The following is a 14,597-nucleotide window of genomic DNA, read 5'->3' as shown; positions in this document are numbered from 1 at the left end:
ATGTTATTTTGTCTTACCAATATAGAAGCAAGGGTTTTAAAACCTCAGACTGAATACTTTTTAAATGTTCTTCATTCCACTGAGATCCATCTAGCAGTTTAAGTTTTGATAAGATTTCTAGAGAAAGGTAACAATCTCCACTGCTCACCAGATAGCATTTTTTCATCTTCTCAAGATGTCTAAAATAAAACATACATATATATACACACACACAGTGATAACATTCAACTAACCAAATGTTATCATTTCTAAAATGTTTCATGCAAGTAATGAACTATCTTAAAACCAACATTCAAATTACAGGGGTACTGACCATTCTGAAGAGATGAAAATATTTCTCATAGTTATAGGAATGGGAAAAGTATTTGTGGTAGACTGAATAACATCCTCACAAAGATGTCCACATCCTAATCCCAAGAACCTGTGAATACATCACCTACATGGCAAAAGGGACTTTGCAGATCTGATTAAATTAAGGATTTTGAGATGGGGAGATTATGCGGGATTTTTCAGATGAGCCTAATGTAATCATAAGAGTCCTTCTAAGAGGGAGGCAGGAAGGTCAGATTTATAGAGAGAATAGAACAGGAGCAGAGGTCAGAGAAAAGGGAAAACGCTGCACTGCTAACTTTGAAGATGAACGAAGGGGACACAAGCCAAGGAATGTAGATGGCCTCCAGAAGCTGAAAAAGGCAAAGAACTGGTTTCTCCCCTAGTGCCTCCAAAAGGAACAGAACCCTTTATAACCATTTTGGACTTCTGATTTGTAAGAGAATAAATTTGTGTTGCTTTAAGCCAAGTCTGTGGTAATTTGTTACAGTAGCAATAGGAACTAATACAGTTGATCCTGAAGAACCTAAGCAGGTTACTTGCATTCACTTTCTCTGATATGTCTTGAAAAGTGGTAATGGCCTTCCACCCCATGATCAATAATATTATGCTTCATAATCAACTATTTGATGGCCCACGCTCTTCTAATGCTATACAGCAATGACCTCTATGTTCTGAATGTCATTAGAATAATTGCATTGTTGTTTTTTTCTACATCACTGGAATGTTATAAAATCAAAATAGAATAATTAACTTGAAAGCAGTTTTAGAATTTATGGGAAGAAACATTATGCAAAACCAGATAATTGCTACTATTAGTATCTGCAAGCTATGAAACCAGGAAACTAGTGAAATGAATACTTATTATCATAATAAAATATATTTTATTATTATTCATTCCTCCAAAAGTATTCATTACATTGGTTTGTAGATTAATTTATTTCAGGCTTTCCTCCTGTGCTAAAATAACCCAGAATAATACTATGTGTTTTGTTTTAAAAATTATTAAAAATAAAAATACCTTTGATGTCTTTCAGAGTTTTTAAGAACTTTTAACCTCTCAATATCCATCCACAGCCACCAATATCTCTCTCCTAATGTACCTTTTATAAATTTCTTAAATCTTTCAAATTCTTTTCTATTGCCAATGTCATAAGTTCTGTGGGAAATACACCAGTCAGCCCTGCTCTCTGATCCAGTGCTTTCACTCTTTGAACTTAAACTTGCTAGTCCTAAGTTCTCTTCTGACTTTTCCTCTGTGGTTTCAACTGCTTCACCTATAAAAGCATTCTTCTTAGGGATAGGCTCAAGAAAGTTTTCGAACACCACTTGTGCTACATTGGTGAAGTTTACATAATATGAGCTTTCTCTAAGTGGCTCTCCAATAATTTGCTGAATTGCTGCTCTCAAAATAAAGGTTACATAAGATCTTAAAAATTCTTCCCATGTTGGAAAATGCACTGTCAGGTTTTTGTCAACATCCTCTTGCTTTTCAAGGTATACTCTCAGAAGAGCTTGAGAAGGAGTATCGTGTAGGGCTACAAATCCTTCGTCTTCAGAAATTAATTCAGTGGTTTTAGATGGGTGCTTTTTTGTCCTGGGGTGAACTCCATCATCAAAGATAAAACTCTCTGTATTAAATCATAAAAAGCCATTAGATTTGACAGAGTACAAAACTTTTTTTAAAAATTAAATAGATGCTATAGTTTATTATTTTAGCCAATTCCAATGGGTAGTGACTGCATGCAACAGTGTCTTAAGAAGGATTCTGGAGCCATATTTGGGACCAGCAGGGAAAAAACTGACAACAGGGATGAGCCTTGTCTTCCCTGAAAATGGATAACCATGGCAAATGAGCCAAATATTTGACATCTCTGATACAGAAAATATTAAAAAAGACATTGTGATTGTTATTGGGTGCCGTAGAGTCGACTTCGACTCATAGTGATCCCATGTGACAGAGCAGAACTGCCCCATAGGGTTTTCTAGGCTGTAATCTTTACAAGAGTAATCACCAGGTCTTTCTCCCACAGAGCTGCTGGGAGGTTTCAAACTGCCAACCCTTCAGTTAGCAGCCAAGAGCTTAACTGCTGTACCACCAGGGCTCTTAACATTATACACTTTTAAAATGTAATATTTCAGGTTGATATAGAATATCAATACATAAATGCCAAGTCCATTAAAGAATTAGAATATATACACTAAGCAATTGTATATAATTTTTAATATTTCATGTTATATGATAAAGGAAAATTAGCTACCATAGATTAACAGATCAGAACTGGAGTCATTATCAGCAATTTTTAAAAATTCACTATCTTATCAGAAAGATTCAATTTCTGTCATACTTAACAACCTATCATTAGAGTGACAAAATAGCACAAGGTAGTTAAGAGGACATACAAATTCGAATGGATTTTTACACTTTTTCTAAAGGCATTTAGCAATTATTCCCTTTCAGAAATCATTGAAACATCTGATGTCAGTTCTTCATTTGAGATGGCAAATCTACCCCCAGTTGAAACGCCATAGATCAGGAAACTCAGTTGTTATTTGTCCCACCCTAGAGACCATATTCTCAGTTACTAGATTATAATCTCTATGAACTTGACATGTTTCATTACAATTTTACTGAAAATATGTATACCCAATTTCCTCAATATTGAGAGATTAGACTTTTGTAAACTATGAAAAAACACTAGGCATACACTCAATCCCACAGAACTGAAGGGAGGATACAGGTGAGAGCAGGGCTGGTATTACTGCTTACTACCCTCCTGTGACCCTTTCTCTTCCCGTTTACTATCTTTACTTTCCAATGTTCTGCTTCCCTATTTTGGAGAAAACAGCAAGGAACCTATGAATCCAGCTATTTTCAATCAGGGGAATTATTTGTATCTTCATCTAGGTTTAGGTTCAGTTCTAGAGAATCCAGATTATTTTCCCCCATGGTTATCAACGGCTTACACTTTTTCCAAGGGATCAGAACTGCTAGTGACTTGCAGAGTTCCTCTCCTGAATGACATCTAGATTTTTGTCTCTAGCAATATCATATGTTAATGATCTCCACTTTGGCAGGTTCCTTGTATTTTTACGAAAATTTTGTATCATCCACCAAAAGCCCCCCACAGTAGAGCTTTTCAAGGTAAAAAATAGTCTGACGTATTTACTTTTAAGAAGTAAATGACTTACTTTTAAGAAGAGATAAATATTGTCCCCACTTTATTTCAAAAGCTCAACAATAAAATTTGTAAATGTCATAGGAAATGAAGACAAAACAAACATTTATTGGCTGTCTCTTAAGTGCCAGGCACTTGACGACATTTTCTATGTATTCAGCATGTAATATTATTCCAATCTTACAGATAAAAAAAAGTAAGGCTCTGAGAACATTATCAAAAGTATCAGAGTTGAGTTTTAAACCCATGCTCTTTGCATTATACCAATTTGCCTCTCAAAAAAACAGAAGGAAGTAGAATAGGGGGGTCACTTTTTCTCCCCAACCATTAAGCATTACTACAAGATTAGAACAAGAAAGAAACTAAAGAGGAGTTCTGAAGTCATTACTGTCCTTTTCTGCTTACCAGAAACAGATGAAATAACTGGTGATTTAATTTTGTTGTTGAAAACACAACAGGGTAATGAGAAGGTTGATACTGTTTGCTGACTTTGTTTTGCTAATGTAAACCAATCTTCTGTTTGAGTATAGGAGGCCTAAGAAGAAAAGAGCACATTTGTTTAACATAAGAGTAACAGTATTCCTCCAATCACAAACCTGGAAAAATCATTATAATAATATTAAATCCGAACAGTACGGTATGTAAAGGAAAAATTATCCCTTGCCAAAGTTTTCTGGTGGTTATACCAATTTTAGGGGGCAGTGGTGATTCAGTGGTAGAATTCTCCCCTTCCATGCGGAAGACCCGGTTCTATTCCCAGCCAATGCACTTCATGCATAGCCACCATCCATCAGTCAGTGAAGGCTTGCATGTTGCTGTGATGCTGAAAAGGTTTCAGCAGAGCTTCCAGACTAACACAGACTAGAGAGAAAGGCCTGGCAATCTACTTCCAAAAATCAGCCAAGGAAAACCCTATGGATCATAATGGTCTGATGCACAGTGATTGTGGGGATGCTGCAGGACCAGGCAGTGTTTTGTGTTGTTTGTGTTGTTGTGAACTGGGTTCCCGTGAGTCAGGGGCCAAATCCACGGTAGCTAACAACAACATAGCAATTTTACACTTTCTGTATGAGAGTTCTAATTGCAAAACTTGGTATCATCCATCATTTTAATTTTAGCCATTCTAGTGAGTATGTAGTGAATTTCCATCTGTGTGATGACTGACGAAGTTGAGCTGCTTTCCATGTATTTCCTGGCTACTTGAATAGCTTCATTGTGAAATGCCTGTGCAAGTTTTTGTTCACTCTTCTACTGAGTTATCTTTTTCTTGTTGTCTTATAGATCTTTATAATCTGGATATGAGTCATCTGCCAGATGTACGTATTACAAAAATCTTCCCCCAATCTGTGTCTTTTCACTCTCTAAACTGTGTCTCTTGATGGATATAAACTCTTAATTTTAATATAGCCTAATTTATCAACATTTTCCCCATCATTAGTGCTTTTTTAATAAATCTTTGCGTACCTCAACCAACATCATAAGAATCCACGTTCCTCAAGAGAAGCAGAGAAGACAGTGTCCAACGTTACTCTCATTGTCATTTTTCCAACTAACTGAGTCAGTTGGCTGGCACTTAGTTTAAGGAACAATGACAGAAAAGGCAGAGCTCAAGTAGAAGCGATAGTGTTCCCAGACTCTTATGCAGAATTAAGACAGCAAGTCAAGCCACACCATGAGACCAAAAGCAAGGCAGAGAGAAACGAAAAGCGCCGTCTGTGTAATCATTGCCTCTCTCAGAAGTGAGGTTTTGCAGGTGGATAAAGACTTCCAAAGACACTAATTTACTTTTGTTGTCTCTTTTCCTTCCTTTAAAACCAATTAATTTAACATATTAATTATATGTTCATTCAATATATATTTATTGAGTGATATTCTAAGTAGCATCCTAAACACTGAGAGAACTCCAAAACAATAAGGAACTGTCAAGGAGTTAAGAAAGACCAGTGTCCTTGCTATTTCAACTGTATAAAAAGAATGAGGGAGTAGAGGAGAAGAGACAAAGAAGTAGTCAGTTAGACATAAAAGCAGTTAATTATACTTCTAAGAGATGGGCCAATTATTTGTACTTAGATGGTATAATTGAGACCTTAAAGAAATAGCACCAACTGTCATAAATATTAATTCCCATATATTGCTGTGATTTAAATAATTTAAGGGCTCAAAGAACTTTGAATCCTCAAACACAAAGATGTAGAAAAAAGATAATATATAAACATAGACATTATTTATGTAGTTAATCAAGTGAACAAAAATGAATTTTTCATCTCAGAAAATACTAAGTAAACTAGCTTAGATTTTACTCCCTTACTTATATTCGATTAAATTCACATTAAGTGCGTAATCAGAACTTATTCCCCTAGATTGATTCTTCCCATCTCATGTTTATTGGCCTCTATTATTAGGACATATTTTTATGACATTTCTGACAGTTCTATAATATATAAGAGAAAAAAAAACCTTACAAATAAGCATAAGAAAAAAGAAAAAACGTGCCTTTGACACATAATTAAGGATTATTCTGTGGAAATAATGGAACTAGCATAATTCTAAATGATTTGGCCAATTACTACTGAAATCAGTGCGAAATTACAAAATTAGATAGGAACTAAAGCTGAAAAAAATATTCAAGTAAGATAGGATAAGTCTATTCATTCCAACAGAGATGGCAAATAGGTTTCCTCTTATGTGACACCTTTGATCGATTGGAAGTGCGTGCCCAGACTGCTGTGTTGAAAAGTCTTTGAAGGCAAGCTCTAGCTCACCAGGAAAACTGCCATGGTTAATTAGGAATGTCTGTCATGGATGGAGAGTAAGACAGGAGCAGCACATGGGCCACATATTTACTATTCCCCATTTTGAGTAAGACCTCATCATCCACTGTACAGAACGGTGCATCAGAAGTATGTTCCCAGAGATAACATCCTATAATTAGAGGCCAAAGATCAAACAACAGTTTTCACTACACAAGACTCTTCAAAAGGACATTTATTCTAGGTTAAATCTTTTCACATACCACACATGTCTCCAATCCTGGAGGACAAATTTATCTTAGAATAACAGTTAAACAGTAATGCATTTTACTACTGAGGAATAGCATAGACAACAGGTAAAAGAAGACTCAATTTATCATCTTTTAAGAACAAAAGTAATAAAAACCCATTGCTGTCAAGTCGATTCTGACTCATGGTGACCCCATGTGTTACAGAGTAGAAATACTCCATATGTTTTTCTTGGCTGCAATCTTTCACTGTAGCAGATTACCAGGCCTTTCTTCTGCAGCACAGCTGGGTGTGTTTGAACCATCAACCTTAGGTTAGTAGCCAAGTGCAAACCATCTGTGCCACCCAGGGACCTTATAAAAGTAATAGAATCCAAATAATAAAAATTTTGGAATGAGCAATGAAACCATGGATATAATTCAAGTTACCCTTGCTTCCTAGGTTGCACTGAACATGTTCTTCAATCTTGTTTTTATTCCTCTGTATGCATGAGAATAACATTTCTAACTACATTTCAGGTGAATGAGTGCAGAGTAAATGAGTCAATAATCCACAAGAATTATTGCTAAAACTGCTTTAATGGTATTTGAAATCACTTTTCCTATTCAAGTAGTACAAATGAAATTCAAGTGTCTAAAATGAGACGTTTCACTGAAGTACCAAGTCACACACACACACACACACGCACACAAACACACAAACTCATGCTTTTACCTCGCCAAGAGAAATGTAGAACTTTTTCATAATTATTAGATTTTCTTCTTCATCTGTAGGAGGTGGTAAACTGGGTGGTTTTTGCTGGACCCAGGGATAAAAGTCTGTATCTAGCATGATACTCATGCCTGATCTGCTCCATCTTACTTGTGAGACCAATTTGGCTAACCTGCATTTTAGAAATCATACAAACTTGAAATATGTTTCAAACATGGTAGAATTCAGAAAGAAAAAAATCACTATAATTTTATTTTATGTATTCAAGTCAAACTCCCCTCTCAACTCTGTTGGATGATTCTCTTAGGCTCTGCTAAAACTAGTGGCTTACTCATAGAACATTAATGAATAATTACTCTTTTATTTTATTTTGATTTTTAATATGATAATTAAATTTTGGTAAAATTTCAGAATGTTTAGTATGTACGCTTTTAAAGTCAGGAAACATAAAGGAAAAACTTGGCCCTCCACAATGACATTTGATCTTTTTCATGATTATTTTTAACATCTTGCACATAAATACCACTATTGCCAAAAGATAAAATGATCAAAGAAGTATAACTGAAGTACACTTAGGTACTGTTTCTGTGAAATCTCTTTGGAAAAGTTAAGTGATTTTTACCTGTGTTCTATCATTCTTATTCTATAGCAGGTAGGATTCAAATGCTGATGAGTTAAAAGGTATACAATTATACTGAGAAAGTACAGGAAAATGATTTTAGGTGGAAAAAAGTAATGGCCATTTTTAAAAATATGTACATTGGTAGGACTACAATACCTGTATTCAAAGTAGCAATCACTTTCCAGAAATGCTGGAAGTCTTTCCTTTTTGATCCACTTAATACCCTGTACACGACTAAGACACTGTTAGAGGAAAACGAGAAAGAAAAAGAGAGTGTCAAATAAAATCTTCTTTCAGGACAATTAAGACCTAATTACAAGAGCAATAATGAACTCTAGCTATCATTAGAAGACCTACTCCTACCTTCTATTGGCACGAGAGTGAGCAATAACCCTGAGTCACAAATTTGAGGCCGCTTCTTGCCTTGTGGTACCTCTTTAATTCTCTCAACAACCCTGCATCAACCATTATTATCTCCATTTTACAGACGAGCAGATCGAATCCAGAAAAGATAAATAACTTATTGAAGCAGGAGGAATGGAAAAAAAGTCAGTCAGTCTTAGTATTTTTACGGCCATAAAACAGGTTTAAAAAAAAAAAAAAAAATCACAACCAGAGAAGGAACTAGCCAGCAAATCTTGGTAACACCACTATGATCACTGCAGGCCCCTTGTTCCTCTAAGTTTTAAAATTTTTTGTTAAATATTTAACATTATCAGGTATTATCCTGGGGATACCCAAAGTCACCATGAAAGATAAGGTCCTGCACTCAAGAAGTTTACAAGTGATATGCAATTACAGTAGTACTGCAAGTGCCATAAATACAGACTTCTGTGGGAGCCCACGTGGGCGCTAAAACCAGAAAAGGTTTCCCACAGAAAATGCCACGCTTTGACCTGAAGCATGATTAGCTAGGTTGAGGAAGGAAGCAGGAGAGGAAAACAAAAATAAGTTTAGTATAACTAGATCACAGGATGTGATTTGAGGGACGAAGCAGGGAAGATTGGAAAAGTAGGTAGAGTCCTGATTATGAATTTTACTAGATTTTATCTTGAAGTTGTGAGGGCAATACAAAATTGAGTTTATTATAGTTGCTGTGTATCCTAAAACATTTACTCACTATTGATGTCGTTTTCTTCTTATATTCATTTTTCCCAGAACTCTAAAGAATGCCAATACCTTAGACACTAAACAAATGCTACTAATAAATAAAACTAATAAAGTGCATATCTTAGCAAGGCTTAATGTGTCTGCATTTATGTGGCTTCTTTTTTTTATTTGACTACGTACTAGTTATTTGACATAGTACTAGTTGTACTATGACATTAGCATCAGAGTCAACACACAGACCATTACTAACTCAGTGAGGAAACCGAATGCTCACATAGTAGTGGTGCAACATCTGATAAGTTGATGTTCATGAGGGCGCACATGTGTGCCAAGTCATGTGGCACAAACTCATTAGGCTCCCCAGAGTTGGAAAACTGAGTGCACAATGACTTCCTCCTGCTCAGCAAAACACATTCACTTGCCATCATCAAACACTATCTTCTGGGTAATTAAAGACCAGAAGAAACTGTGGAAACAGCAAGTACCTAAACAGTAGCATCGTGTTGATTATCTCATTGTTTATCAGTAAGACCTGAAGGACATTTGGATCTTGTAGTGAGAAAGACTCCACATATGGTACACACTGACAATCATGCAGGACTCTTGAGTTCTTATTAGCAATGATACCAAACTACATACAAAGATCAATATAAACCCTTGAGGAATTCTACAAGATTGCCAGACTAGTCAGTTCATATAAAACCAATTTGCCTAATATTTACCTAATGAACAATTCACCTATAATCCATTGTCTTTTGAGTTTGTTGCATGTATTTGCCCTAAAAATGAAATTAAAAAATTAAAAAATACAGTAAAATCAGAAATTGAAGAAAAGTCTTTAGTGTGAGCGTTTGGTAGATGGGCTCCATTTTGGCACACAGGCCAAGGTCAAGTAGTTTTTTTTCATATGAGCCAATTCATGAAAAATGACAATGTTTTAGTGTTGTCTCTTTTTGTTGATATATATTTCAAATAAGAAAAGTCCATGCCTTAAACTTATTTGTGCTTTGTTATTTCTTTATCACTGAATGGTGTCTTTGGTGGATTGTTTTAGAATATTTGGAGGAGTGGGTAGTGGCTATAATACAAGAAATGTAAACCTTTCAAGAAATTGTTAAATAAGGCACCCCCTTAAACTTTTTTATGTTGTTTTTCCTTGATTGATTTTGTAAGCAATTATGTTGTAAATATGGCTTATTTCATGGTGCCTCAGTATTATATTCTATAAAATATATAGATTGCATCTCTTTGCAAATGAGACAAATGTCTTAAACACAAAGGCTGAATTTGTCATCCACCTTACTTGGAAACAAGACTTTTATAAGTCATTTTTTTCTTTTTTGGCAAGTGCCACAAAATGAATTTAAATTTCATTTAGAAAGTGTTCTTTCTCAGTTGATGGAGACCCAATCACCTCTTCCCCTGTGGAACTACATTCCCACACCATAAGGTCAGGCAGCACTGCTGAAGCAGTGGCCCTCTCTGACCTTTCTCTACATCATGATCTTTTACTTTTAGTTCCCTGCTCATTCTGTTTCCCAATTAAGAATTTTGAGAAAATAATCTAATTGATCAAGCTCATGGCAGCAATGCTACTGGTCACTGAGCAGAGCTTGCCTGGAGGGTAGGTGCCAACAGACTACAAGAGTTCATTCAGAATGGGCTGGAAGAAAGAAGATATCCTGAACAACAACCCTAGCATTAACGGAATCATATATCAACTCCTGTTGCCATCTCTGAATTGGGCCCAAAGTGCCAAGATATCCCATCAGGCAGTTTAGGCCTAACCCCTGATAGAGGTGGCAAACATGACAGTCACAAAGACCTATTGGGTACAGCTGTGAGATATGTTCTGCTGCTTAGCTGAATTTTGCCGAATGTCTTTTGGCATTTATTGACATTAATTATGGCATATGGATTCTCTACTTTCTTCTCTTAATAGGGTGTATTATATTAAAATATTTCCTACTACTGAACCCTCCTTGCCTTCCTGAATTACATTTGGTTTTGACATATCTTTCTTTTAACATATTCCTGGATCCTATTTAATAATATTTTATTAGGATTTAAAACCAGTATGTAAGTGAAACTATAGTTTTTGGATGTTGTAATTCTTGGATTTTTCAGTTTTATATCAATCATAAAAAAACTAGAATGTTTTCTTTCTCTTGCTTGATCTGAAAGTCAATTTTATCCTACTTAAACTATTCCTTTAAATATACTGTTTCCTCTCCAAGTTCACTATGGGCAGGGGCCATATCTTATTTACTAATATATCTTTAATGTCTTACACAGTATCTACAACATAGCAGGTACACAATAAATTACTTGTTGATTAAATAATTTAATTAAAAATACATGATATAAAGCTTTATGAGTTTAGTTCAGTGCAATTTAGTTAATACTTTCAAATTCCTACTAAGTGGCTGTGTGCTGAGTGTTGGTAGTTCATTGGTGAACAACACAGACACTAATCTCCTGCCCTCAAAATGCTTACAAATCCCAGAGCAATAACCTAAGTTTCTAGATTTCAGTGAATACACTTTCTATCACTTCTTTTCATCTACCTCTTGCCTTATACAGGCAACTAAAGATTATTAACTTTGAGGCAAGATAAGTATTAGACTTGCAGTTACTCTTGATTTTATACCAAATTACATCAAATAAACAAATCAAGTGATTGCTTTTTTTGTCGACAAAATAAAAATTTCCAGTAATATGTACTAATGACAATGACTATGATATAGGTCATTATCATTTTACCAAAAGAAAAACAGCCCCCTTAATCTTATATATTAAAACATCCAAAAATGGAAACATTCCTAAAGTTTTGACCTAATCCTTTTGCTAAAATAATGATGGAAGTTAACAGCAAAGATAGAAATATATTTGAATTAACAACAGAAGAACTGAGGAACTTTCAGGCTGGAAGAAAGCCATGTCTTTAGTGTCTTATTTTAGTATAATTCTATCAGGCATTTTAAGTCAATGAAAAATATTATTAATAATTGATGTTTAATAATAGTAATAATTAATAATAATAATTTGATCCACATAACAAATGTAAGTAGTAGTAGGGAAGGTATCATTTGACACATGATGAAAATAAAATTAATCACTGTGACTTGTTCAAGTACACAGAACTAGTAAGTTGAAGAGCCAATATTAGAAACCAGATCTCCTGACCTCATGCTAAGGAGACAAGATCCAGAAGGTGAGAGCAGAATTTACAGTCTAGGAGGTCAGAGCCACACAACATAACTTGAGGGTAAGAAATCTCAATTACCAACTGCACAACATAATTGGTTTAAAACCCAAACGAAATAAATTCACTGTATACCCACATTTTCTAGAATGCAACTGAACTATAAAGTAAGGGATACACGTGTTTATGCTGTCCAAAATTAACCTGATATTCTAACTATTCAAAGCATATGAAGTAAGTCTTTTCATACTGATAAACATCAACAGAACTGCTAGACTATATTAGCCATTAGCTCTGAACATATGCTATAGCATCTAACAAATGCGATGTGTAAGTATAATAAAATTTAATTAACATAGTTACACTTCAGAAAGGGAAGCCCAAGGAAACTCATGTTAATGTCAACAAACGCTTTATTTATCTAGCAAAACGTAAACTCAAATCTATTCTCTTACCATAATATTGTAGTTGATATTAATGGTCTCATCCTCCAAAGAGGCATTCATTTGAGCAGGTTTAACATCATTCTTTCCCTTCCTTATGACATCATAGATGGGATTTCGAGGTTGTTGGTTTTGTAGAACCTTTTTCAGTTGTTTTTCCAGAAGCTGTGGAGCATTGTTAACTACTTCAAAAACTCCATAATCAGCATTAAATCTAATTGCCTCTGAGAAGGTCTGTAAAATCAATGTGTGAAAATATTCTTAAAATTTAAAAAAATTAAAAACTCACTGTCACTAAGAAGCCTTGATACTTACATACGTGCATGTATGGACACATAAGATTTTAGGTTCTTAATCACTCCCTCTCCCCTTTTAAAGGCTTCAAAATCCCTTGGTGGTACAGTGGCTAAGAGCTCGGCTCCTAACCAAAAAGGTTGGCAGTTGGAATCCACCAGTTGCTCCTTGGAAACCCTCTGGGGCAGTTCTGCTCTGTCCTATAGTGTCGCTATGAGTTGGAATTGACTCGACGGCAATAGGTTTGGTTTTTTGGTTTTTTAGAGGTAAGGGAACCAATGAATCTTTCCTTCCCAACGTACTTCTCCCATGAGTAAGTGTCAAGGTATATTATGGCAGAAATTCTCTTTGTATAAACATTTTATCTCTGTGGTTCTTTGAAACTGGAGTGAAAGAAGGAGGTGGATTACTAGGGAAGCATGAGTAAAGGAAGAAATAATGCTCCCATTATCTCTCTCCTCCCCCAGGAGCCATGAAAACTAAGTCTCCTTTACCCAAAAAGAGAAAACTAAGCTCAATGTATTCTTCATTTAAGAGTATTTCAACACCATTCCTCTCAGTGTGACAAAAAAAAGAGTGAAAGAGAATAACATTCTGAGCTTTCCTCAGTAATTACTAAATGCTGACAACTTTTACTTAAAGCCAGTTAATGTATAAGAGCATGATGTAGTAGAAAGAGAATGAAGTCAGGAGATTTGCGTTTGAATGCCAACTTGCCAAAAAGTAGCTCTGTGACTTTGGGTAAGTCACTGAACATCTTTGGGGCTTCTACCTCCATTATGGCGAATAAACTGTTATGAAGATCGTGGGCTATATCTTTTCCTATTATGGCCTCCAACTCTAGAATCAAGTTCTTCTTTCAGAATATGAATTTATTTTAGGGTACATATAGTTAACTGCCTACCAGAAAAAAAACCAAGCTCACTGCCGTTGAGTTGATTCTGACTCATAGCAACCCTATAGAACAGAGTAGAACTGCTCCATAGAGTTTCCAAGGCTGCCACATCTTTCTCCCACAGAGTGGCTGGTGGGTTTGAACCACTGACCTTTCAGTTAGCATCTGAGTGTTCTAACCACTGCACCACCAGGGCTCCTTGGCGAACTGCCTACATGTAGATTAATTTAAATGTTTAGCCAGATGGTAGAAGACACTGAACTCTTCTCCTTGGATCAGTAAATGTCCTAGGGCAAGCACTAATTCTTTCAAGTGTTACCAAGGAATTGCTAGATATACTACGGTAATAATTTAATAAATGGCAGGATGTCATTTTAAAATTGGAGCTAGAAATTATATATCTATATATATATTTCATGTCAGATGATATTAGATCTTAAGTGTGATAGTCTCCCCTTCTAAGGAATTTAAAGTGTACAGACAATAGAGTTCAAGATGAATGTCAGTTCATAGTCCAAAAGGCCTCAGGGATAGGATCTCCCCTCAAAATGACAAGCATAGTGCAACGAATAAGCAGCAAAAATTAGTAGCAAATTGTGTATAACTATATATATGTGTATAATAAATATATTTCATTGGTTGCCCACTGCATCTGTCTTTCAAACATGGGATTCCAACAGTCACCACTTACCTAAATGTCATAAAATATTTTCCCTGAATCACAGTATCACTAGACTAAACAGTAATGATAAATGGATCTGCTGATAACAGAGACCAGATTCATCTGGTTGGGGAAAAGAACTGAATTA

The 14,597-nt window shown here is 35.3% G+C and overlaps 1 protein-coding gene across 1 annotated transcript in view; it reads right to left on the bottom strand.

Annotated features, from left to right (window-relative positions):
- Nucleotides 1-14,597, bottom strand: part of RGS22 (regulator of G protein signaling 22) — a 155,862-nt gene that overhangs the window by 129,061 nt on the left and 12,204 nt on the right. The window contains exons 2-7 of the mRNA XM_023726043.1: nucleotides 12,612-12,833; nucleotides 7,998-8,083; nucleotides 7,223-7,391; nucleotides 3,915-4,044; nucleotides 1,352-1,961; nucleotides 18-179 (exon numbers count right to left, since the gene is read on the bottom strand). Of these exons, the coding sequence (XP_023581811.1) occupies nucleotides 18-179; nucleotides 1,352-1,961; nucleotides 3,915-4,044; nucleotides 7,223-7,391; nucleotides 7,998-8,083; nucleotides 12,612-12,833 (1,379 nt within the window). The remainder of the gene's footprint in view (nucleotides 1-17; nucleotides 180-1,351; nucleotides 1,962-3,914; nucleotides 4,045-7,222; nucleotides 7,392-7,997; nucleotides 8,084-12,611; nucleotides 12,834-14,597) is intronic.

Source organism: Trichechus manatus, unplaced genomic scaffold, assembly GCF_000243295.1.
Source record: "Trichechus manatus latirostris isolate Lorelei unplaced genomic scaffold, TriManLat1.0 scaffold00009, whole genome shotgun sequence".
Lineage (NCBI taxonomy): Eukaryota > Metazoa > Chordata > Mammalia > Sirenia > Trichechidae > Trichechus > Trichechus manatus.
This window is presented reverse-complemented; position numbering and strand designations above follow the sequence as displayed.